This window comes from Lissotriton vulgaris, chromosome 12 (assembly GCF_964263255.1).
Source record: "Lissotriton vulgaris chromosome 12, aLisVul1.2, whole genome shotgun sequence".
NCBI classification, from domain to species: domain Eukaryota; kingdom Metazoa; phylum Chordata; class Amphibia; order Caudata; family Salamandridae; genus Lissotriton; species Lissotriton vulgaris.
Genome location: NC_141700.1, coordinates 624,447,717 through 624,475,069, shown reverse-complemented (window position 1 = coordinate 624,475,069; position 27,353 = coordinate 624,447,717). Strand labels below are relative to the sequence as shown.

Below are 27,353 nucleotides of genomic sequence, written 5' to 3'. Positions count from 1 at the left end.
AGAGTAGGTTCAGGGAGTGGGTAAAGGCTAGTTTAGTGGTAAGGGTTAGGTTTGAGGTTGGAGTTTCCGTTAGCAAGAAGGTTAAATTTGTGGCCAAGGAACATAAATGGTGAAATCCAGCTTTTCAAAGATTACCTTTTTGAATTTCACTGGGAAATGCATGTAAACTCACTATTGGTGTCACAGCGTTTTACCGTTACATTTTCAACCAAAACTTTTATTTATAGGACTTTTTATTTTGACATAGTTTGTTGAAATTTAGGGAATATTCAAACTAGGTAAATTGCTGTTTAATGAGAGCAGTTTGAAATTTGGAAAATATTCAAAGTAGATAATTGGCTGTTAAATGAGAACAGTTTTGATGATGGGAGTAGAGACAACCACTGTAGAAGAATTGAGAATGTCCCCAAACTATCCATGGCTATATAAAAGAAACAGTTGTGTATACAACTTTTTATATAGTTAAGTGTACTTTCTTTAAGCCTTCTGCCTATGAAAGATAATATCTGAGCTGTCTAAATGTCGAATGAGTCGTAAGTCAAAAGAGTGTGGTTGTGTGTCTCACGCATATTAATGAGGCTTTGGGCTGAAGCCAAACGAAGTGGTCAGAAGATTTGTAATGGGAACAGAGTTCTCAAAGGTATCTGTGCCTTTGAAACCTCCAGACCTCTTCTGTTTAGGCCATCATTTTGTGTTCGAAATATGAAGGAAAGTGTTGCCATCATTAACTGGTTTCATTTGTTTTGAAAAGTGCGTGTGAGTGGGTGGCATACTTACTAATCAGCCATCAAGGTATCACGTTGTGCAGTTCTAATGATTACATTTCCCATTGCAGGGCTCTGAAAACATTTCCTGCAGTGCCATCTCTCCTTGCGGCAGCTGGATTTCTTATGCTACAGCTTCTCGGTTTTGCCTTTATCGCCTACAGCATGGCAGTGACAATATTGGCATCACCAGGGTAAGAACAGGTTGTTTAGTACTAAAGTTTTTTCTGTGGAAGATTTGTAAGTGACTTTGCAAATTGTGTGGGCACTGGTCTGAATTATCAGAAGCAGATAAGGAATAAGAATGTTTTTTATTAGAAAGGGCCCATTGGTGGGTAAGGGAAATGTTTATTTTCAAGGGGGGGAGCTGGATGCTAGTCGGTGTGTCGTTTAAAAGTGAAAATCATTAATACCGGTCTCTGTTTGGGAGTAATGTGCTCCAATGTTTGAACACTTGGTAAATGAGCATGGAGAGAGCTTGGTCTGGAGGGTTTGAAATGGAGCTTGAGTTAGGCAGCACTTTGTTCATCTGAAATGTTCAGATGAAAAAGCAAAGTTATTGGGTATTCAAATGTTGAATAACTGCATGGTTGAAATTAGTTTGGTTAAAATTGCTTGTGAAATCATTTATTCTAAGGTGATGCCTCAACGTTTTTTTGCTTCAATCGCTGAAATCCAGGTTCCCAAAGTGTTGAAGCAACGTCAGACTGTGCACCAAATCATGTTCTCGGCATGTTCCTCGAGTATTTTTGTGGCTTCAGCAGGAGGCTCCGTGCACATGGTAAAGCTGTCTGATGCCGGCTGCAAACTTGTGCACACCTTCACTCCAAAGTCAGGTAGGAAGATATGCCTTGACCAAGCTGTCGCGTTTATTTTTGCTGAACTGGCCCTTCTGCTAATTTTTTTCTTTTTGTCGGCTTCATTTAAAAACATTTTAATGTCTGTATTTTCACAAGTTTCTTCTCTTGCATTGTCTCCTCATTGTCTTTCTAGCCTTCTTTTGGCCAACAGTATGAAACATTGCCACTGTGAGGTCAGTGCTGGTAGATTGTAGCACATCTATAAGTTGGGAGGCCAGTGGCACATGCTTTAGGTAACTGCATTCCCTGAACATTGTACTGCACAGTTTTATTTTTTCAACCACTGACTTAGACTTATTGAAACTATTTTTCAGTTCCCATAGGAAGACTACATAGTTTAATGTTGTTTCCGCAAAGAACCATTTAGGCACAGATGAGTTTAAGTCGCTGTTGCCTCTTTCTGCATGGCTCATCGGTCTGTTTTTAGGTCTCGCGACCTATCGATGTGCGCAAGCGCATCGAGCGGAGCGAGAATTCAAGTGGCGAAAACATCTTCAAACCAAAGGGCTTTCAGCCCCGCGGTTTTCATGTAGTTCACGTGAACCACGTGATTAAACATGCACGCACATTCCCGGCCGCACAGCACATCAAAGGGCTTCTCCTCCCCTAATTATTCATGGCCGGCCGTACTTTCAGTTTCCCAAGCCCGCCCCCATCCGGCTTCCCTCCGCGCATCTGCCTGCCACACTTCTCCTCCCCTCGCTGGCATTCCCGCCACCCCACCAGGCTCTCCCGCCCCCATCCGGCTTCCCTCCACGCATCTCCTTTCACCATGCCTGCACTCTATACTGTTCAGCAAAACTACTCGTGCCTTGTTAGTCTGGGTTTTACCCACATCGCCCCCCTGCGCTTGTGGCCTTAAGCGTGACAGTGGTTTTAAGCAGCATGCTTGTATATCCCCCGCGGTTTCTTTTTTCATATGTATATTTCCTGCCGCGCCCCTCCTTTCACTCTCCCACTCTACCCTTGTTCGCGACTCCTCGAGCCTCTCAGCAGCGTTGACAGGAAGCTCTCGCAGCGCTTCACACCGTCGACGTAACCGCCAGTGGTGGCCGTCCGCCATCACCGGCTATGGGCTCATTGTTGTTGTTGCTCACTTTGTTGTCATGTCGAACATTTTTAAGTTGCCAGCATACCATACTCGGGTACACGAACAGACGACTGCATGTGCTCAAACATCTTTGTTAATTCATTTGTTGGTGATTGAGAAGCGTGTATTACATACTTTAGTTGTGTGGTTCATTTTTTAAAATATTTTTTTAAAGTTTTCTTGAGGCAGATAATTTTGGGAATCGGAGCTAGCAAGCGCTAATGCGAACCACAGTTAAGCTTGCTTCCTTGTGCGTAGGAGACCAATCGAACTCTAATCATGGTGGTTTTAGGCAGTCGCCAAAGTTAATGTTCGCTCAGATGTGCACAGCAGTAATGACGTTGGAGATGGATTGGTGTCGCGGGCTGGCATGTGGCGACATGATGTCTGTGCTGTTTTACACCCCCCCCCCCCCCCCCCCACGCTTGCATTTCCCGTACTTGTTTTATGAGCTCTGTTGATCTGCTTTCCCTCGCCTGTGTTTTCAACACGCTCCTCCAGCCCCCCCCCCATCTCTCTCCTCTCCATCCCCCTCCCCCTCCCCTCCCTTCTGTTCACTCACGGGGCTTGTGCGTTTAGAAAGAAGCCATCAGCCCTTTCAAAGCCCTGAAGCACATGTCTCGCCTGCAGGAAAATACGTGGTGATTTTTCCTTTACCCCATCCCCTTTCTTTTGGTGGCTTCCAGCTTTTTATTCGGAACATTAATTTCTGATAATACATGCACCTTTATAATGTACTGCTCCGAGATCTGCTTCGTTTTAAAAATATTAGCTTTAGCATCTTAATGCACCCGTAATCATGCTTGCCCTGCTTGTTTTTATTTTTGATATTCAGAAACAAGCATTAGCTAAGTATACAGGTTGGCCAAACTTTCAACTGTAATGCCTTTTGAATTTGGCAATGCTTGCTTTTATGATGTGCCAGGCAGAACTCGTGTCATGTCGGATGTGCGTGTAATATTTGGAATAATGTGTTGGGAAGACTGTAACGTTATCAACAGCACCGGTAGCAGAACGTTCTGGCTTCTTGCCTGCAAATCAGAAATCAAGGCAGTATTATTAACTCTGGCACATCTGTATAGTACTAGCTGCATAGACTAACGTTTTAGCGGTGCCTCTTGTGTACTCGCGGGTTTGCATAGTCTGTTACGTTGTTTTAATAGGGGGCATGCTTTTTCGTGCAAAAAATTTACTCTTTGTGCCGAAATTTGTGTTGTCTTCCTGAATGCAATCTCCGTAGGATGGTTTGTGTATTTTCGCCCCCATATTGGATCAGTGGCGATTGAAGGAAGTTGTACATTGCATTATCGGTTCATTTCAATCATGTGCACATCCCCCTTCACTTTTGGAACACCTTTGCGGAACTTCTACATGCTTAGAATAATTCCCTCGCCTGTGTTTTCAACCCGCTCCTCCACCCCGCCCCCCCATCTCTCTCCTCTCCATCCCCCTCCCCCTCCCCTCCCTTCTGTTCACTCACGGAGCTTGTGCGTTTAGAAAGAAGCCATCAGCCTTTTGAAAGCCCTGCAGCACATGTCTTGCCTGCAGGAAAATACGTGGTGATTTTTCCTATACACCATCCCCTTTCTTTTGGTGGCTTGCATTTTTATTCGGAACATTAATTTCTGATAATACATGCACCTTTATAATGTACTGCTCCGAGATCTGCTTCGTTTTAAAAATATTACCTTTAGCATCTTAATGCACCCGTAATCATGCTTGCCCTGCTTGTTTTTATTTTTGATATTCAGCAACAAGCATTGGCTAAGTCTACAGGTTGGATAAACTTTCAACTGTAATGCCTTTTGAATTTGCCAATGCTTGCTTTTATGATGTGCCAGGCAGAACTCGTGTCATGTCGGCTGTGCGTGTAATATTTGGAATAATGTGTTGGGAAGACTGTATGTAACGTTATCAACAGCACCGGTAGCAGAACGTTCTGGCTTCTTGGCTGCAAATCATAAATCCAGGCAGTATTATTAACTCTGGCACATCTGTATAGTACTAGCTGCCTCTTGTGTACTCGCAGGTTTGCATAGTCTGTTACGTTGTTTTAATAGGGGGCATGCTTTTTCGTGCAAATAATTTAATCTTTGTGCCGAAATTTGTGTTGTCTTACTGAATGCCATCTCCGTAGGATGGTTTGTCTATTTTCGCCCCCATATTGGATCAGTGGCGATTGAAGGAAGTTGTACATTGCATTATCGGTTCATTTCAATCATGTGCACATCCCCCTTCACTTTTGGAACACCTTTGCGGAAATTCGACATGCTTAGAATAATTTAAATGGTAACTTCACTTCCCAGGTCTGCAATGTGTTTTTTTGTTTTTTGTTTCTAGTTTTCAAATTTGCTCAGCTCCTAAATACTGTGTACATCTTTTTTTGAATGGTAAAATAGCTCCTCCCCCTTGCTGTCTGTTCTTAGCTTTAGGTTAAACTCCCAAATCGTACAGAAGGCTCGTGGGTTTCACTGGTGGTGGTGCCAATAGATCTCACAGTAGGAAAGTTGGAGCTATTGGTTTTGTAAATGACAAAGCCCTTTATGTTTTTAAAATGAAAACAAAAATAAAAGGCATTGTTATTTGCAATTGTGATAGCTCCAACTTTCCTACTGCGAGACCTATTGGCAACGCCAGTGCTTGTTTTTTATGTCACAGAGGACCGAATTTATCAAATGGAGACACTGCAGTAGTCCGATCTCTGCCTTTGATTACCACATGACCTCCTACCACTATATCATTTTCTGTTTGAGCATTTTGTTTAGTGATCACTTGGATTTCTCTTGAACAAGATCTAGGACATGAAATATCTCTTTATTCAGCCAGTCTTCACAAATCCTTGATTTTCCTCATCAGTTCATAGCTAAGAGATCTCTGGTATGAGGCGCAGAATGAAGTGTGATAACGATTTTCAGTGCAAGAAACTGTGTCTTCCTTGTTTTATTCTTTTTTTACTTGAAAGCGCCTCCCCTCAGCCAATGGTTTCTTGGATTTTCCTAGGTCTCAAGCAGTATTTGTCTGACATCTATGGTACCAATGTAGTTGTAAATGTAGCCATGCAAGACTCATTTCTATGCCTGCCATGCAACACTCTTGTCACTTTGTTTTAGTTTTACTCACAAAGCATACTCTTTTAACCTAAGCTTCACATTGACATGAAGCCAGGTCTGGTGGCTTAGTGGACTATCACGTCCACTGTAGGGCCTGCGTTTGACCTTTTGGTCACAGGTTCAAATCCCAGTGGGTCCACTCAGCCTTTCACCGTTCTGAGGTTAATAAAAGGAGTACCATTGAGTTGGGGAACAATACACTTGACCTATTAGCATGGATCTGGAAAGACTTACACCGATCTGTATTATTATGTTAGAACTCTATGACTATGTATTTCACCTGTATTATTGACGCTACTGACCATCTATGCACACATTTAACTGTAATATTTATATTATTGATTTGCTGTACTAATTTGCTCCCTCACGTACCTACCCTTCCCACTTATTATGTTTAAATTCACTATCTTGTTGGTATTCCCGGCTTTGTAAAGCGCTCTGATATCTGCAAAGATCTTGTTCGCGCTATATAAAACTTTCAAATAAAATAAATAAACACCTGTTATACAGTGCCAAGATACCCTTCTGGGTGAACGTGTGCTTTACAAATACACCTGATATGTTAAGTTTCATCTCGTACCAGAACAGTTTGCTGATCAGATTCTTAAAGTGTATGCTTCCTGTACTTGCAGGGTTGTCTGGGTTCAACTCTCCTTAAATAAAAAAAAAGCAGGCAAAGATAAACCAAACCTGGATAGATTCACATCTGAACCTTCAAGTTTTGATATGGCAAGTAAAATGTGTGTTTCCATCAGAATAAGCTACTGTTTCTTACTGGACTTGTACCCTTCCAATCTATCATTGGCATTGGCTAGCCATTTCACCATTTGGCTCCAAGTACCACTCCAATCAGTGGCATTTTATCAATTGTGCAGTAGTAAATGAGGATTGTAGATCAGATATTCTGAAGACCCAGAAAATGTCACTCTCTTGTTGTTCCAAGGGAGGTAACAGAGACAGTAAGTCACCAGTCCTTGGATTTCAAAATCTCCAAGGGTGGATGAAAAAGTATAAACGCACTATTTTCTACATTTCCTGCCATACTTGCTACTGCTCTCAAGCTGTCTTTAAAGAAGGACAACAGATATTTTCCGGGAATACAGAGACAGAAGTGCTGTCCCACAAGCGCCCCACTGTGCCTTTACTTTGCTGTTCATGTACATCATGGTGTTCGAGGCTTGAAACTTTTATGGTCGACACAGGAAATGGGATTAAGTCCTCAGGTGAAACCTGTTATTAATTGCACCCCAAAGTACAGGGTAAAGGAAATAAAGCAAAGCCTCTCTTCGATCCTGCTCAGTCCTTTGGGAAGAGACCGAGGCCTGAGCATAGAGGGTCCTTGCATTTTAAGAGAACTGTCACCAAAGAAATGCATTCTAAGTTATCAGGATACCTTTGACTTAGAAGTACCTAGTAGGCAGAGCAAAAAGAGAGGGGTTTGCTCCTCTACTGCCTTGTAGGTATCATCAGCGACTACCCATCACTGAACAACCGAATAAACTTTATCAAGACTAACTGATTGTCAAGAAACAATTCTTAATAACTTCTGGTCTGTGAATCCTTTGGCAGTCTGTGCCAAAATAGAAAAGCCAGTGCTCCCACAGTTATCCAGCATGATGTGACATGAACTGTACAGTTTTTTCTTTTTTTGTGTGTGTGTGTTTTTAGATCATTTGCCCTGCCTAGGCAACTAAGGAATCTGTCTTCCCAAAGGTAGCGTGTACACACATTTTGTGGGTTAATCATGACATGTTCATGCCTCTGTAATAGTGAGAGGCATTGCCGCTCAGGATGATCATCGTGTGACTGCTAACTCTGATTGTTAGGTGGCTACAGCATAAAGTTATGTGTGGTTGTGACTTGTTCAAGCCTTTGCACTTCCTACACAGCATACAATGTATGATGGTTTTAGTGTTCTTGGGTTATGCCTGCTTGAAATGGCCTTTGAGCGATTTGTTCACGTTGTTCCTGGTGGGCACCTTGTATATTGACGTACCATAGAGTAAACTACATTGGCGAGATGTGTAAAGTTACATGGCTGGAGGTGTCTCGCCATCTTAGGTGTGAAAGTAAACATAACCATAAACAACCAAATATAACAATTGCAAAGACTCCAGGTCATTTTCTCCAGACTGGTGTCCCATGCCCTGCTTAACAAAACTGTTTGCCTCAGTTTCCTAGTTCTAGAGAGTGCTGTTTACTGGCCTCCTTAGGTCCCACTCTAGCTGTCCTCCTCATGAGCCTAAACATAGCCACTTTACCAATGCTTCTATCAGTTCTGAATGTGGCTGTCCATCTGAGGAAAACCAGTGGGATTTGAACATTGTGTTGGCCAAATCATAATGTTGAACATACATCAATTGGTGAGCCTAAACTTTTTTGTTTTAAAGCTACTTTTAGTTTTAGTGACCTTGGCTCATTGAATAAGCGAACTCCAATAGCAGACGAGTAGTTTTTCAAAGGATGATCATACTCTGGACTCTCCTGTCCTATGTTTCAAAGACGTCTGTCTTCCTACTTTCTCTCTTTTTTTTTTTTGACTGCCCTTTTTAGAAACATAATCCGTGAAGAGACTGGAATCACAGAGTACTTATCACTAAAGTATCAGATTCCAGTCCTTAACATTGTGAGATCACGGATGTGTGTCCTTTTAATGACATATCGCTTTGTCTTTTGCATGTACTCTCTTTTGAACTTTGAGATTTTAAATTTTGATGTGTATATAATATGTATAATGCTTTGAATCAACTTCAGACTGTGTGTTCGGGATTATACAAGTTCATTCTGTTTCATGAAATGACTTGTGTTTCTATTATGATGTTGTTATAAATCAATAGCTCTATATATTTTTTCATCAAAAACGTTTCTTAGATTGTTGACCTTGGGTATAGGGTTATATTTCCCATATGTGATTGGTGCGAGTTTGAATGGGTGGGATGGAGGTGAGCACTTGCGCTTATAGATAAACTTTTAATGAGTCTTTGAGTACAGACCAAAGGAAACTCTACTTATTATAAATTCCTACTTTCTCTCCATAAACTCCTTCTCCCATTGCAGAAATATCTAGGTTATATGAAAAAGGCCTGTAGAGTTTTCTCTTTATTCTGTGCTGAATATATTTTTACCTCTGAATGTTTATCCACATGCACGTCATACATTTTAGGCACTGCTCCTTTCGTCTGGTCTTCCTGTGCTAGTCTGTAAAGATTATCAACAAGATGTTACCCTTTTAGAGGTCTCTCCTGTGCCTTCACTGCTCCTCGTTCTCTTCTCAGGAACTACAGATGCTGTGTACCTGCTGTCTGCAAGTACTGATGGCAAGTGGCTGGTCACCGCCCACCAAAACTGTGAGATTCACATCTACAACATCCCGAAGTTAAAGGTGACTGTTTTGGGGAACTGCTTTAGTGTATGAACATATGTTTTCATTTGCAGTTAGCAAGGCGATTTCTATCATCTAATAAGAGTGGTGGAATCGTAAATCTGTGTTTATTTTTTTCGGGCTGTCCATGGTGATTCAAGGCTGACACAGGAGCTATTGCTCAAAGTACTTTCCTTCTATGTTGAACTGATGAAAGGAGGAAAGAAGCCATGAATGTTGCGACTCTGTTAACTGTGTCAGCTCAGCAGGCTTCCTGGCTAGTGAGGCGTGCAGTTATACAAAGAGCCTGAATTCCGCTTGGATAGACCTGACAAGGCTGTATCACAATCTCATGCTTTTTTTTCTCTCCATGCAGCATTACTGTACTGTTCCAAGCTATGACTACCCAGCTACTGCTTTGGCTATCCAACCGGTTACCAATAACCTGGTTATTGCTCACTCGGACCAGCAAGTAAGTGTCATATCGAGAGCCTTATGTTGTGAAGGGACTGACTGTTTATATTATACACATTTAAAAATGCTTTCCTTGTGATCTGCACTCTGAAATAAGCTTTTAGACCTGCTTGCGTGTCTGGTGCCAGCATCCAGTCTTGGACCTCAGCTATGCTGCTGCTCATTATGATGCAGCCTTGCAGTAAAATGGTACACTGTTGCTGGCATGTTGTACCTTTTTAGTACCCAAATGCATCACAGCAGTCCGCGGTGCACGGGTGCTCTCTCAGTAACTAAGTGTCTCGTAGCTGGCCATGAAGCATTCATGGTATGCCGGTAAGAGGATACCGCACAAGTGGCCAAAGCTCGTTACCTATAGCAGTAATTGCATACACTGCAACTGGTCAAGGTGCGCGATATGGTATAGTATGGTAGCATATGCCACTAACAGAATACATTTCAGCTGGACATGGATTAAGCTTACTAGCTCAGCAACTACCTTCAGCATACTGCCTTGGCTATTTCCCAATAGAGTGATACACTAGAGAACATGTTACATGGTTTCAGTCTTATTAAGACAGGATATGTTTATTTAAACCTTTTCTTTCCAGTAACAGGATGCACTGAAAGGGTTGTTTTATATGCTTGCTGTTTCAGTCGTTTCAGCAGTTAGTAGGATTGATAGGATTGCCCAAAGGATATGTTCAGTATCACTGTGAGAAGAACTTCCCAAAGTTTTTATATGAAAAGACATGGATGCTCTTACTATGCTTATTTTTTCTTTGTGTCATGTAAAGCAAGTCTAATACATGCCTCCATGTGTCCTATTGAGTCAACACTTTTTTTTAACATAACAGGTGTATTTGTAAAGCGCATGATTACCCGAAGGTGTCCTGGCGCTGAATAACAGATGTTTATTGTTACCCTACTCAATGGTACTCATTTTATCGACCTCAAATGAATGAAAGGCTGAGTGGACCTGCCGGGATTTGAACCTGTGACCATGAGGTCGAACACAGGCCCCTGCAGTGGCTGCTTTAGTCCACTGAGCCACCAGACCCAGCAATGGACTCAAACTGTTAATGTGGCTAAAATAGAGAATTTTAAAGTTGTTCGAAAGCACATCAGTAGGCCAACAGAAAGGTATGTGTTCAAAGGGCCAGAGAAAGCTTTCTGAACGAAAAAAGTGATTCTGGTATTGAGACAAGGAAGCAACACTGAGCCTGTGTAAGAAAGCAGTGTAAGAGAAAAAAGTTAAATTATTAGACCTGACGTTTATTTTCAGATAGGGAAGTTTGCATGTCAAATGAAGCCTTTTTGGGTCGGAGAGAAGATAGATAAATGGTGAATGCGTGTCCTATAAATAGCCTGTCATGGTAGACCTTTTCATTACTACTTTTGCTCTAAAGAAAAAGCCTGGGCCGAGTCAGATGTAGCTCTACTTGACACAAACAGACGCAAGGAGGAGGTTAATATTTGCTTGCCAGTCATTTTAGCTGCATTTATTAGGAGGTTTTTGGAAATGCTTCCCAGTAAACCTCTGCTCTGGATGGTATCACTGGATGGTATTCAACAAGACGTATCCTCTCAATTATCCACTTTAGTACATCTCCATAACCGTTGGATGAACTCTGTCACCAGGTTACCCTCTTCCGTTGCATAACTGGATACTCTCGGATTGTGCCATGACCGGACTCTCCCAGGATGTGCTGTAACTGGACTCTCTCTGGATGTGCTGCAAATGTACTCCGAGCTAAGGTCAGAGCCAGTCAGGGCTCTGAGCCAGGAATGGAACTATGAAGAGATCTGGGCTCAGAGAGCTGATCATGTCTGACTTCAAAAAGCCATTACAGGAATGGGTCAGGATCATGGGGCCAGGGACATAGCTTTAGAGAGTGATTTATTTTGTAGCCAGTTCACAGCACTGTGATGCTTCACAGCTCGTTTCGCTCTACATAAATACCAATACATCACCATGCTTGGAGCTGTTCCTAGTCTACATCAGAGCTTTTTGGTGTCATTTGAAGCCGGTTTGTAGCTTGATGGGTGTCTTGGTTTGGATGCAGCCCATGTTCTGGTTGGCTTGAGCAGGGTATTTTGTTAACTGGCTGGTATGTTTAGAAGACTGGTTTCCATGGAGGATTTGCATGAGCGTGTACCCATGGACAGGCCCTTAGTGGGATTGTGTTGGCCTATATTCAGACCCTCCAGAATTTCGCGATTTGCAAAAAAGTGCAAAATCGGTAGTTTTGTAAAAAGGCTGCGCTTTTTTACAAAACCGCCCGTGAAATTTGGAGATTCTAATCGGGAACTAATCTAGCAAGCCCGTGGAGGGAGGAGAGTTCTCCAGCTATTTCAGGTCAGGCATTTGTGACTCATCCAGTCCAGACTTTCTTTCTATTCTGTCACTTGTAGTACCGAATTTTTCCTGTGGATAACAGAACTACAAGTACCAGAATACATAATCAAAGCCAGGACTGGACGAGCTGTGCCTACCTGGCACTCAGCACCTTTGCAGCTCGCTCTGGGTGGCTGCACAGTGGGACTGTTACCCGCATTAAGGGGCATATGTATGAAGCCCATTTCCCGTTTGCGAACAGGAAAAAGCCTTTTGGGATGTATCATCCCAAAAGGCCCTTGCAAAATAACGGTATCGCAAAATGTGCGATTCCTTATTTTGCGAAAGCATTTAAGGAATCGCAAATTATGATTCCTTAAATGCAATGCAAAAAGCACCCAAGTTGTGCAATTTTCCTTAAGAAATCGCAAATTACCACCACATCCCATACCCATCACAATTTATGAACCTGGAAATAAAATAGCAGAATGAATGCTGTGTATTGTGCCTGAATGTTGTCGTCATATGCGAGGGCACTTCCATTGTTGATGTGTCTGGTTTGAAAATATTATTGCCGTTATACATTTTTATTGGGATGTTAATCAACTCCTTCTCTGTGCTGATAATAACGCAGTACACATTGTGCCAGTCACAGATGCTCAAGTACACAGGATGCTGAGGATGCTGCCGCTGGTGTATGCTACGCGTTACGTTACATTACTGATCTTTCAGAATAATGCTTTATACTGTTGATTCATCAATCAATTCTCCCCGCAGAGTTTATACATTGTCTCATTGCCTTTGACTTTTAACATCAATACATCTAATGGGGTGACCCTGTAACCCTCAGAACCTGGGTGGGTAATAAACAAAGTAATAATGGTTCCGTCGGACAGAAATACACACTGTTTTAGTATTTCAATGTTTCCTTCCTTTAAGTCTCGTACCTAACCAGGATATCAAGACAAGTGTGCCAATACATTCACAAACAAAACACACTGACCATTAGGAAAAAATGAAAGCAAATTTTACTCAAATACTTTCACATGTGAAAACAGAATACTTCAATCACTCTCCCTAACAAACATTTTAAAATATATAAGGCACGAAAACTTTGTGCTAAAGTAATACTAAAAACAGCAAGTAAAATGTGTTACTTCATATACATTTGGGTTAAACAACTATACATGTACAATCATCCTGTAGACACATCAATTAAATCTTGGATCCTACAGGATTTTGAATAGTTTGTTCACGCCAAAAGAGAGGATTGTGTCGACGTTTCGACCCTGGGGGGGCGATGCAGTGTTTTCACGCATAAGGTGCGGGTCTTCATCAGGACTGTATATATATATATGGGACAGCCTGTTAATCATAACTTTGTCTTGATATCCTGGTTAGGTACGAGACTTAAAGGAAGGAAACATTGAAATACTAAAACAGTGTGTATTTCTGTCCTACGGAACCATTATTACTTTGTTTTTTTTTTACTTTTAACAAGCACTACCATGTCAATTTCCACATTGACTGAGTAGATAAAACTCAGCATTCATGCTAGTGGCTGCATTCCCAAATGATGAAAATCACCACAGCCACAACTATATAGACGCTGCTATAATACCCACACTTTCCATTCTAGTTTGGACAATTGCTAGTGTGCAAAACACCAATGAAATTCCAGCTTCCACACTGCAATGCAGGCAGCATTGCCATACAGTTCACATAATGCCCCAGTATGTTATGGAAAACAACAAAGCAGTGCCAATATTCACGTTGCAAAGTTTACCAAACACCGTAGGCAAGACACTTTTCACACTATCTCTATATATAAAACACCACAATCAGTCAGAATCCATAATTCCCAAAGATGTTGAACACCATGAACATTGTTACATTATGTACAGAACCATAACCATGCCATTGTTCACATTGCCTAAGTCCATACAACATAAGCATATCACATTCCACAATGCTCCAGTATTTGAATAACTATCTTCTCCTCACAACTCATTGGGGTCCCTTTTTTGGGAACATCCGGGCTGCTGATCGTCGCCATTACTTCTAAATATGGGCTACATGTCCATGCCTGCGGCCGATAAAGAAGCAAATGTTGCTCAACTTTAGACAATCTTGACTTTACCCACACCCTAAATGTTACCTTTAGCCTTTAAACATGGTAAAATTGGCAACAATCCAATTAGCGCATTGTAAATGAAATGCTACTTGTGGGCCTGCAGCACATTAAATGCTACTAGTTGGCCTGAAACCCATTTCGGGTCCACCGCTCACAGGCATGCGGCGAGACCCGCTGGGGCACTTTAAAAAAAAAAAACACACACAGAATTCGGGCCCGCTGTGGGGCAATATTTAACAAAAAATAAGAAAGAATACAGGCCAGCCACCTGTGGGCATGTAGCAGTGTCCGTGGGGTAATTTTTTGTTTTGTTTTTAAAAAGAAGCTAAACAGGGTGCCCCTAAAATGCCTCAAAATTCCACTTTTTGCCCCGCTAAATTCCTGTTTTTGTGCCGCAAAATGTACATATTTATGCCACAATATCCTGGTTGGTCTGTATATTTAGTCTAGGTGGTGTACGAAGCTGGCTCTTAATATAGTGGACCACAACGAGGTACACTGTGTAGAATCCAGGCAACACTTATTGGTGTAGAGACGCAGAAATTATAACACTAAATGCTCTCTTTTGTGGTAGTGTGGGCGAGCAGTTTAGGCTTATCAAGGGGTAAGCTAAGCATTTGTTGTACTCACAGAGGCAATAAATGAGACGCATGCTCAAATAATAAATCCAAGGCCAATTTAGAAAAATAAGTCGTATTTTTACATACATTTAGATTCCAAGAACTTCATTATCAAGTAAGTCCTTTTTAAAATGTTTTTTTACAGGAAAGTAAAATGTTTACTTAATTTGTCTTTATGCATAATGCCCTATGGGAGAAAAAGATTCATACAGTATACAGGTACTTGCAGTAGGTTTCCAGGGATCACTTTCATGATTAAGGTGGTAGGGAGGTAATGTCCAGAAGTACCACCACCAGCAGTTACTCAGTACCTGCCCTGGGCCGTCCGGGTGCAGAGGTGCTGGTCACGTTGGTACCTTTGTGCGCTACGCCAGTGGAAAGAAGGGGGGGTCTAAAGACAGCCTGAAGAGGGGTACATGGGGACAAGTCTGGGTTCTCCCAACAGGAGGCTCATGTCACAAAAAAGCACAGTCGATTCTCGGGTACCCAGGCTGGGGTGCTTGTGTGCAGAGTAGGTAGGTTATCTGGGCTCGGAATGCTAAAGGCCCTTGCAGTTGTCTGTCTCATTGACTGAGGGCGCTACGCCAGTGGAAAGAAGGGGGGGGGGTCTAAAGACAGCCTGAAGAGGGGTACATGGGGACAAGTCTGGGTTCTCCCAACAGGAGGCTCATGTCACAAAAAAGCACAGTCGATTCTCGGGTACCCAGCCCTTGCAGTTGTCTGTCTCATTGACTGAGGGCGCACAAATACGGCCAGCTGGGCCACTCTGGAAGTGGGTCTCTGCAGTGCTGACGCCCCTCGACGGCTGCTCGGTCTTAGTGCAGTGGTTTTCTGCAGCCACTCACAAAGTTGGTCTTACTGTCCCTAAAATCACTTGACGTGCAGGTCAGTCTTCCATGCCTTTGCTGTCCTGTCTAGGCACAACAAGCCTTGTCTGCTGCAAGGGGACCAGTAGCCAAGATATTGACACTGGGTGGCTCCGGTGGTCCTGATGTCCCCACACTTTGAGGGAGGATGGATCTGACCTGTGGGAGGACTGCTACCTCTTCCTGGACAGCTGCTGCATCGGTAGACTCCGTAGGCACCAGGTTAGTGTACAAGGTCTTGCTTTTTTCGTGCCCGTGGCTGCAGAGAGGTAGCTCCTCTATTCCAAGAGTGCTGTCCCTAAAATCACTTGACATGCAGGTCAGTCTTCCACGCCGTTGCTGTCCTGTCTAGGCACAACAAGCCTTGTCTGCTGCAAGGGGACCAGTAGCCAAGATATTGACACTGGGCGGCTCCGGTGGTCCTGATGTCCCCACACTTTGAGGGAGGATGGATCTGACCTGTGGGAGGACTGCTACCTCTTCCTGGACAGCTGCTGCATCGGTAGACTCCGTAGGCACCAGGTTAGTGTACCAGGTCCTGCTTTTTTCGTGCCCGCGGCTGCAGAGAGGTAGCTCCTCTATTCCAAGAGTGATTCTTTGGCAATTTGCGAAGTACTGGCAGGCCTCTGGGTTACTTGAGGTCAGCACAGCGTCAGGACGAATGAGTTGCTCCATGAGGGTCGGGGGCAGCAGACAGGCTTGCACGGTTGGCGCCAGGTCAGTCGTTCTCCTTGGTTCTCTGGTCAGCAGTCTTCTTCTTCCACTCCTTTTTTTGTGTCCAACTAAAATCTGAAGATCTGGTATCAGGGGTCCCCTAGATACTCATTCTAGGGGTGTTAAGGGGAGTGAGGAGTAGAATGCAATGTGCTACCTACCCCTGGGGGTCACTACTCCCCTTATATGACCACTTTCTGTGGGAAGTGGGCATAACACTGTCCCAGAGTTCCTAAGTGTGCCAACACCAAAATGGGCACTTCAAAACAAGTAATACCCACATCAGGTTACGGCGCCTTTGCAATGGTACTAGCCTAGGGGTGGGCATGCCTGCTTGACTAGATAATTTTCCAACCTGACCAGGTGCTACAGGGCTCTCCACAAAGGGGGTAAGCTTCCTCTCCTGTGAGAGGAGCCAGATTTGCATTTCAAAGGCTGCAACTTTATTGAAGTTTGCCGGTCTAGGAGAGAGGAGTTGGCCTAACAGCTAGGGCGGTCGACCTCGAATCTGGGGAACTGGGTTTGAGTCTCGGCAATGACGCTGAACATCCTGTGATTCCAGGCAAATCACTTAATCTCCCTGTGCCTAACATAAATGAATGTGTGTCCTCATGTAACGCAACTGGTGCTATGTAAAGCGCTCTGATACCCGATACCTTTGGGTCAAGTTCGCTCTATAGAAAACTCCATGTAAAAAAAAAAAAAAGCTAATCAGCAGGTCATCCTGTGACCTCCTCTTCCTGGACAGACTTTGTTCCTGAGAGCAAAAGGCTCTCACCCTATGAGGTCAGAAATCTGTCTTGGGTGGCAGGTTGGCAGGAACTGGTCAGCCAACACACCATAGGCTAGGCTGGTAGGTTTCCATGGGCTTTCTGGGTGCATGTATTAATAAAGCAGACACTGGAATCAGTGGGGGCTTATTAATATGGGATATTTGATAGCAAACACCATATGTTGCAGTAAAGCCATTATGTAGCTTGGTAACTCGTTTTGACCAGTGCCCAGTACATACCTTAAGAGGGCTTCCCTGCTCACTTGCAATATCTAGCAATAGAACTAAACATCACAGGGGCATATCTGCTCATGCAGATATGTCCTCACATAAAACAAAATGCACCATGCCTTAGGGCTCTTAGGCCTGCTCTAGGGGTGACTTATTGGAATGCTACACAGGGGTGTGTCATTTTGTGTTGTCACTCCTGATTTGCACCAGGTCATGCACTGGCGGTCTGTGTGGAATTTGTATGAGGGTGTCTTAGGGTGGCATAAACTGTGCTGCAGCCCTTAGGGAGCATCCTCAGTATCACTGCCTTAGGTACCTGGAGCACCATTTACTAGGACTTACAATTAATTGTAGCACAACTAGACGTTACCTTGCTTTAGGGAAGGAGCACTGGCACTGAGGTCTTGTTAGCAGGCATCAGTGCCCTGTTGGAGTCGAAAATCAGCATCTAAAAAAGCAATTAAAAAAAAGGGGGCAAAAGGTGGGGGATAACTGCAACAAAAGCTCAGTTTCCTACACAAGCCCTCAGCCCAGAGGCCAGGAGACTTATCGTATAGCATTTTAGGACCCTAGTGTAATTTTTCCGATTCATGCCCTTATATAGGTATAATTCACATTACCCTTATATAGGCATAGAAATCCCAACCATATTTAGACATAGCCCATGCAGTCCAAATATAGGCAGGAACACTTCCACTAGTTCCGAAAAGCCACAACGATTTCTTGGAAAACTCTGCTCCAGCAGTCAGGGACTTCCCCCTGCTTGAATATTGGTTTGTCCAAGAACTCATGAAGTTTTCAAAGAACTGCCATTCTTTGATGACGTTATTATGTCCAACTTTACGTCAAACTAGGCACCTTCAAGGTATGAATATTCCCACACTTGCCCTAGCAAACACACAGTGGTTTGGAGCAGCTTGACTATCTACTTGCCCGATACAGCTCGCTACAGCAAGTGCCGAAGGAAGCCGACCCTCCAGCTGACGCACTGACAAAGGCTGCCTTTCTCTCGTTGAGAATCCAGCTCCAATGTTTCCAAGCTCCCCTTGCGGGGTTTTGGGAAATTGAGTCCTGAGACAGAGATACCAGACCTCATTCATTCTAAACCAAGGTACGGAGCTGATTAGACCCTAAGAGAAATCTTGGATAGATTCTTGGCAAAGAATACTAAACCTATGCTACACCACACTTACTTCTTCCCTCGTACTAGACTTAAGTTAGGTACATTGGGGTAGACGTATTTTAGAAGCACCAGTCAAGTACCTTTAGTCTTTATTATTTATGTATGTATTTTATGGCTTAGAAATTGTACCATGCTTTTACAGTATTATTTTATAATACTCTTCTTGCTGTACGTATTATACTTTGCAGCCAGTATAACGATTGTAGCAGTTCATTTCTTTTGCATGAGAAAGAAGACTGTTCAATAAATACTTTTATTTAAAACAACCGTCTCTCTATTTCTCTCCACCTCTGGTGAAACGAAGCATGCACGAGTAAAATATCTATCTATTGTTTCCACGACTCTGAAGATACGTTTTATTCTTGGGAAACAAAGTTGTCATGTTTATGCGGTTGTCAGACACTAATCCCTTCTTGTTTATTCAAGAAAGTTTCTAGTGACCTCTGAGCTAGCTGGCACTCACAATTAAGTTTAATATATTTGATAGACACCTAGTCGACCCAAGTCCTACATCAATTCTATAGGATATATTATTCCAATGCGCAGAGCCTATTGGGAATATAGGAACTACACTACAGACTCAGCCATCACCTGTGAGAGTCTTCCTAGTCTGTCAGGCGAGGAAGAGAGTAAGAGAACAGGCTGCATTGTTTCAGGGGTTACCTGCCTCACATCCTTCTGTTCAGGTCGCTGCCTCTGGGTATCTTCTTGTAGGTAAATTCTGTGAGGGGGGCCACAAAGCACATATATTCTCTCACTCACTTCCCGAGGTACCCAGTCAAGCCAAGGAATGCACTGACTTGAGTCTGGGTGTGTGGAACTAGCCAGTCCAGAATTATCTGGCTCTTACGCTGTAGGGTTTGAACTTGACCTCCACCTACAAGATGGTCCAAGTATACAACTGAGCCCTGCCCTATCTGGCACTTACTTACCTTGCTAGTGAGGGCTGCACTTCTCAGAGCCTCAAGGACCTTTCCAAGGTGGGTCAGGTGATTCTGCCAGGTGTCACTATAGACAATATCATCAAGATAAGCTGCACTAAAAGACTCCAGCCCAGCAAGGACTTTGTTCACCAACCTTTGGAAGGTGGCAGGGGCATTCTTTGGTCCAAAGGGCATAACAGTAAACTGATCATGCCCAGCTGGGGTCGAGAGTGCAGATTTTTCTTTTGCTCCAGGGGACAGACCTATTTGCCAGTACCCTGATGTGAAATCAAAAGTACTGAGAAACTTGGCTGCCCCTAACCTGTCAATTCGTCATCCCTAGGAATTGGGTGTGTATCTGTCTTGGTTACTGCATTGAGGTCCCTATAGTCCACACAAAACCTCATCTCCTTTTTACCACCCTGGGTGTGAGGGTTGAAGACTAAGACAACTGGCCTGGCGGAAGGACCCTCAGAGGGTTCAGAGACTCCCAATTCCAGCATCTTGCTTACTTCAGCTTCGATGCTCTCTTTGACATGATCAGACTGCCTGTAGATTTTATTTTTAACAGGTAGGCTGTCCCCGGTGTTCACATCATGTGTATGAATAGGTGACGTTACAACGCATGCTAATGCATAGCATGCCATTGCAACGCAAACTTTTACTCCAAATTTCCGTTGGGGGGTGCTGGAAATTGAAACAGATTAATTTTCTATTCCAAATCCAGTGTGTGCAACTGTAGGGAAGGTGTTGGAGTTAAATCCAACACCTTTTACCCACTGCTGCACACCTTTTGCGTTGCAAAGACGTGCGATGTAGAGGCATGCATTGTAACAGTTTCATTGTAAAAGCAGTCTCCCCATGTGTACACCAGTTAGGCGGACCAGGGGTCAAAGCGAAGAGCTCAGCATACTGATGCAGGTCTTGCTCACTAGAAATAAAGGAGTCACGCTGGTGTGCGTAGGAAACATCTTACAAGACATTTTCAAAGCAACAACATAGTCCTACACATGCATCTTATCAAAACATTATTGTGTAGACATCCAAGTACAAGAAAGCAAAAGTGGAAACATCCGAGTTAAAACATATATTTAGTACTGTCCACCCTTTGCACTCACCTTTGCAACAGGAGGAAAACCACTGTATATTGTATGCATATCATGTGACTCTAGAAGACTTCACGCTGCATAAGAGACTGGTTACTTACCATTAGCAATTTGCTGTGAGGAACTCCTATAGATTTTAATCCTTCCCCCACACCTTACCCCGGACTAACTGGTGAAGAGAGCACAAGAGAAAAAGGGGTATATGCTTTAATATTGTCAAAAAAATGAATCGCAAAGTGGAAGCAACACACTGACATATTGTGGGCTTACATTCAGCGCCATAGAACACGCCTGTGGTCAACACTCAAAAGAAAAATGTGTTACTAAGTCAGGATTTCCTAAACTAAACACTAGGTGGTGGACTAATGCAATCTATATGAATCTAGAAGAGTTTAACATTGCAAACCTATTGAACTATTGTTGCAGGTAAGGAACCCGCTTCTTCTCTTTACAAGACAAGTTATAAGTGTGTAATGTCTTTCAGTACAGGTGAAAAAACAGATTGCGGATGTCATCTTTCAGATTACCTCTAGAATGTGGCAGAGTTGGAAATTAGCATACTGTTGATGTAGAATGTTACTGTGTATTTCCAACCAAAGTAAATATGATAATGAATTTCTTTGCAATTTTTTCAGGTGTTTGAATTCAGTATCGAGGAGAAGCAGTACACAGACTGGAGCCGGAAGATGCAGCAGCACGGGCTGCACAAAGACTGGCTTGAGCGGGACACTCCCATCACCAATATCACATTCAACCCCAAGAAGCAAACGCACATCCTCTTGCACGACACCTACATGTTGTGTATCCTTGACAAGTCCCTGGTGAGCTCTGATTTCCTCATCGCCGCCCATCAAATTGGTAAAAAATAAGATGGCAGACGATAGCCAGATCAGGCAGGGGTTGTGAAAGGTCAGGCGACTTTGCTTCTAGATTACCAGAGTAAGCCAATGTGAGCGAGAAAAGTGGACGTGCTGTCATCTAGTTGCGAGTTTTGTGTCGTCAATCCTACATTCCTGTTCAGTTAAACAACACTCAAGAAAGAAGTTTGGATTTATCTGTAATTTTGTACTGTGAACTGTGCATGCATTTTCATTCAAATTAATATATGGGCAGTGGTCACCTACAATCATGGCAGAGTAATACTGGATGGGTGAGAAATGTAAATCTCCGATAAGGAATCAACATTGAGGCGGGTGTCATGGTGATAGGTACTTGTTGATGATTGCACACCTACAGTTCAATGGGGACCCTCAGTGTGGTGTCCATTTGCTGTGGAATCAATACAGATGATCCTCAGTTTGGTATGGGCATGACATGGAATGATTGTGGTTCTACACCTGCAGTACACAAATGAACCTCTGGGTGGTGTCAGCAGCTTTGAACCATTGTGAGTTATGGACTTGCTATGCACAGATGAGCCTCAGGTTGGTGCCTTTGTAGGACTATGACCCCTAATGATTCCATGCTACAGTGTACATCGTGAATGCTGGTCTGGCTTCATCGCTCTAGTACTAACTACAGGCTGTTTGCGCTGTTATGAGAAAGCCAAATTTAACATGGAGGAAGAAATATTTGCATGCTGGCAGACCAATTTTTTTACCTTGTAATTGCATCTTAGTTATTGTAACTAGTGTTCTGGGTAGAAAACAAGTTAAGTGTTTTGCTAGGAAAAATTTAATGATATTTAGTTACCTTCATTTTCTTCTACACTTCAAATCTGTAGCCGCTGCCCGATGACAAAACTATGTTGCAGAACCAGATGAGCCTCAGAAGCCTTTCTGAGAGTGCAAGGAAAGCGTCTGCACATGCCTTCAAGATTTCCAAGTCATATCAGGTAAGAGAGCTCTTATGTCAGATATCTGACTTCCACATTCTCTGATCACTTAATGTTGCTTCCATTGAATCAACCTAAAACATACTCACCATGCTCTTAGATTATTTAAGTTGCCTCGAAACCCTCATGTAGTCAGCCCACTGTGTAATTCTTTAGACATTACCTGTGTTCTTGTTTTGTGGAATGGACTCATAAATTCCATCAGTAAGATCCTAAGTTAAAGATCTGCATACTGCAATTTCTATGGGCCCCTTGTCCACGGGCATGAAAGAGATCAGAAAGAAACTGACGTGAGCACAGAGGTGGCACAGCTTTAGTGGCCCGACATCACATCCTGGGCGCGTTAGAACAGACACGCAACCAAACAGCGCTACCTGCCAGCAAGTGAGGGTTTTGCTATGAAAAATCTTTGGGATCCAGGGTGGCGCCTGGGAAATTCTCACGGTGAGGACTGTGCAGTTAGAGTCTCTGCCAGTAAAGGCATTAAAGAAGGTTAGTAACTTGTTCTTTCAGCCTAAACTACAGTGCTTCATAATGCTTCTTCAGTGGGTTTGACTATGCACTCAAATACAGTTAGATGTCAAATGTTGGGTAGTATTAATCACTAGTTTTAAGGGTGAAAAGTTAGAAGCCAATGCTCTGGTCTGAAAAGGTATTCATTTAATTTTGTTTTAGTTATGCTCTGGAAAGGCGCAACCTTTTAGTTTTGCCATGCAATGATTGTTTCCTGAAAGTGTTGCTTTGTGAGAATTGCCTATGGAAGTGCTGAACTACATTAACTTTTAAATGGAAATCATGTTGTTGAGTTCCTGCCCATCTTGAAGATTTTTTGTACGTGTCAACCCCCACTGCCCCTGCATTTTACTTTTTTTCATTTTGTTCGCAATTTTGAAACATTTCATTGCTACAACCTATGTTTCCTTTAATAACCAACATTCAACAATGTAGCTTGATTGTATTCGTTAAGGCGGTTGGGTTTTACAACCAAATAATCAATTTCCATTAAGTGGCTTTCCTCGAGTGATCTTTCAAATCTACACGGTTCTTGTTGGTGTGCCTAAGAAGCCCTTATCTCGCCAGCTTCTTTAAAATCTCAGTTGTACCTGGTGTTATGTCTTGTCCTTGACAACAGTCCAAGTACCACATCATCTTAACCTCTAGCCCCTTTCCGTGGAGCTTATTTTCATTAATGTCACTGAATAACTCGCTTGTTTCAAAAGTGCTTAACCTTTTTATTAAGAGCATCCTTTCTGAGTACTTTTATTTTTTAGTTGTGACAGACGCACGAGGAGCAGTTTTCTAGTTTAATAGATTTTTCATATAGAGATACCGTGAATAATGTTCTGCACTCCCTGTTGAAAGTAGATCATATGACTGTCCCACCAGGCTGTCCACTTTGACTCCTGTACCTTTGTTTTCATTACTTTCCTCCTCAAGTGTTTTTTATACTTAAGGGCACAGGTATGAAGGCGTTTGAGACATGCAGGGTTACAGAATATAAATGACTTTTTTTCTAGAATATTTTATTTAGTTTTTCACAGAATCAGGCCTACATTCCTGGTGTAATTGTAAAAGCGGATTTTGTCACAGTAAGCAATCAATCAATCAGTGACACTTATAAAGCGCGCTACAGAGCATATTTAATGAATATACAGAATAAAAACTGAAGCAAATGATAAGGCTTCAGTGTAACAAAGCATTTTATAGCATAGACCTCAATAGAAAGCTTATGCGTAATCTCTGCTCTCCCAGCATTTGGGAGTATCCTATGTGGAGGACACCACCAGGAATGGAAGGCTTCTTCAGAATACTCAAGGGCTACTCTGGGCCGACATAACATTTGACAGGTCAGAGTTCAACAAGTGTTGATATTACCTTTATATGGTCATTGTTGCCCCGCATGATGCTGGAACAGTGCTGGCATGTATGTTAACTGTTATTGCTTCTCTTTCCAATGTGCAGCCTCTGCTCTTCATGGACCTACTTGACAAGGGCACCCTGGTGGTGGTGGAGCGCCCACTGGAACACATCTTGGCACAGCTTCCTGCACCTATCCGGCAGAAGAAGTTTGGAACTTAAAGCCTACCTTCTTGTCCATTTTTTGTTTCCAATGACTTTCTGCTACTTTTGAATACAGAACAGACATTTACTAAAATATATATTTGCGACAACATCCTCCACATGCTGCCTTGAGTATTTTGCAGGTTTTTATGTGTTGGCTGAAGAGCATCAATTAAAGGTGGACCATGGTATTGGGAAATGGACCCTGGAATTCCAGATACCAGAAAGGTTCATCTGAGGAGTGGATTGGAGATCTTTCTAAAGCATTGATCCTGGATGCGCGGACACATTGTGAAAAGTAAATTGTCTTGGGATGATCTAATGAAGGCAATGATTACTTGCGAGCTTGCATCAGATCTTGTCTGGCTGCTCACTGAAAGACATGCACGTCCAGCCTTGTTCTGTGTTAATCAGCATGTAAAGTAATGACCTATCATGGCTTATAAGTCCTTATTTCAGGCCTTCATGTATGCTCGTTTTGTATTCTTTGTAAAGAAATTGATATTTTGTGTGATTCTATTAAACCCTCTTTAACCACATCCATTCTGTAGGACTTAGCAAAGTCACATTTTTGGTGGCTGCAAGACCCTGCTTGGAGTTTCATTTTTTCTGATTTTGGAAGGGTGTGTAGATTTTGCACTGTGGGAATGATACTAATTATCCCCTTAAAACCATGTTACCAGAAATGTTTTCTCATCTTTTTTCTGACTTAAATGCATTTTTAGATTTAGGTATACAAGGTGAAATCTTAGAGTTCACATTGATTGTTTTCAAGCGTGGACAGACAGTGTGGTGCTAAGGCCTCTTTCAAGTACTACCTAGGCCCAGACCTTAAGTGTCCTTTTAGTTATCCAGTTTCAAAAAATTAACCTATTCAAAATAGACAACAAATATTTCCTAGACCCTGAGGCACTATTCGCAGGTCACACAAAGCAGTCTCAGTTTTATTTATTTATGTTTTTACAAAGCTACAGATTTTTTGACCTAAGAATATTTTTGCTCTGCAATGGATGTGCTTAGCCATCAAAGTAGAAATACTCCTGGCTCATTCGTAGTAATGATACTAAATTCCCTTTTGAAATCCTACTATTTGGCTATGAGTGCAGGAAGGAAAACTGCAAGAAACAGCACACTTCTGTACCTGCATTGGAATTTGCAGAATGACAATGTCACTTCTTCTGCCCCTCAAATTACTGGTGGTGCAATTTTAAGAAATGGTATAATGTGAAGAGCAATTGGGGTTGGAGGGACCATGCTGCCCAATTTCTATAAGCAGAAGCCGTCCCTCACTGAGAGCCTTCACTTTACAAATGGTACCGTCCCTTTTCGGTTTTGGTATTTAATCAATGTTTGTCCACTGCAGTCACAAACAAATGATAGATGCAATTGTGAATCGCTAGGAATGTGGGGCACCCATTTCATGCTGCGTTTTCCTAATGATCATAAGCTGTCATAGTGTGTACATTGTGATTCGCAAAGACATTTATGACTCATAAAATACTTTTAGTACATTGTAAGTCAAGTTTTTTGCGATTGCAAAATTTTCAATTTTGCGAATCACAGAGTTCGGAACAGGAAAAACCTTTTGTAAATTGGAGCCATAGGATCAGCCCAACAGCCACCAACCGTGGCTTGGATCGTCCCCTTTGTGCCATTCTGAACACTCTTATATCTGAGCTGCTTAAAAGTTGCCAGTAGTTTGACAAGCAAAACCATTGGTCCTTTAGATTTGATCAGAAGGGCCTTGGGTCCTCTGTTAAATTTTCAAAACGAGCTGCTGTAGTTGAATGATCACAGATTCAGGCACCATCACTGACAGTTATTGAAATAAAAGCAGTGTGAGAAAAATAATACTATTGCAGCGTGAATGTTTTTTGGATTTCTCCTTTGTATTTGTAGTCCTTCTTCTCTATTTATTTATTTCTTGTTTGGGCGTTGACTGTCCTACCATTTGGTGCCTAATCCAGCCATTCCTGATTTCATACACCTTCTCAGGATGCTCCCATGTGTGGTCGCTGTCTTCAGATTCTTTTTTTCCACAGTGGGGTCTGGAAGCATTTGCAAAGACTCTCCAGTCAACAAAGAAAAGCGGTTTGATCACAAGATTGAGAAAGGAGGAAGAGGACTGGGTACCAATACAAGATTTGGAGATTCATTGAGAGTACTTGTTGAGAGTGGTCTGGAGAATGTCTGGGCAGGGGGCCCCCTGTTCCATACAACATGGAAAACACATCCTTCCGTTCTGCCTGAAGTACCACCATAAATTTGCATAAAATGACAAACATCAGGTTTGTAATCTTTCCCTTCCTCTAGACCACAAAAGTGCTGACTGCGAAGCCTGCACAAACTTCAAGCCCAAGGCTTTAAAGGAAAGAGGCAAACACACTAGGCCATGCAGGGACAAAAGAATACTCTGTTGCTGAGAGACCTGGGGGTTTCGAGCAAGGAGAAAGACCACTGAGGCAGTTTTTTGTGACTTTGAGTCTGTTGTCCAAGATCTTGCTGACCAAAGGCAAGCAGAGGCTGAGAGAGCCCCCCTCAGGTCCCACAGCAGGGATACCACAGGTCGAACAACTGAAAAGGCGATGTCGAAAAACGATTGAAGTCGGGATATGCCAATAAAGGGGGTGAGCAATACCACAACATCGGAAGCCTCAATGTCGAAGAGAAAATCTACTCCTTCACTCTGCCAAAGAACACAAGGCCAAAATAGAGGGCAAGAAGAGGTGTGTCGAGAGAAAGGAGTTTGACGCCGCCCTACAGAAATTTAGAATTTCCCCGAAACCTTTGATGGAAAAGCCACAAACAGAAAAGCAACTAGAAGAACTAGAGCCTCCAATGATCCCAGAACCACAGGAAGAGGAGAAGCAGGAAATCTTCGAAGAGAATGACCTTCAAGCGCCGGGTATGTTGCAAGAGTCAGAGGGGCCAGA

At 42.8% G+C, this 27,353-nt stretch overlaps 1 protein-coding gene across 2 annotated transcripts in view; it reads left to right on the top strand.

The window, feature by feature from the left end:
* The window catches only part of UTP4 (UTP4 small subunit processome component), a 145,953-nt gene extending 119,682 nt beyond the window's left edge, over nt 1–26,271 (top strand). For both annotated transcript variants that reach the window (XM_086945769.1, XM_086945770.1), the window contains exons 11-17: nt 836–958; nt 1,444–1,600; nt 9,100–9,206; nt 9,562–9,657; nt 21,161–21,346; nt 22,249–22,359; nt 24,322–26,271. In XM_086945769.1, coding sequence (XP_086801895.1) covers nt 836–958; nt 1,444–1,600; nt 9,100–9,206; nt 9,562–9,657; nt 21,161–21,346; nt 22,249–22,359; nt 24,322–24,438 — 897 coding nt within the window. In that variant the 3' untranslated portion in view covers nt 24,439–26,271. The remainder of the gene's footprint in view (nt 1–835; nt 959–1,443; nt 1,601–9,099; nt 9,207–9,561; nt 9,658–21,160; nt 21,347–22,248; nt 22,360–24,321) is intronic.
* Nucleotides 26,272–27,353: the final 1,082 nt, after the last annotated feature.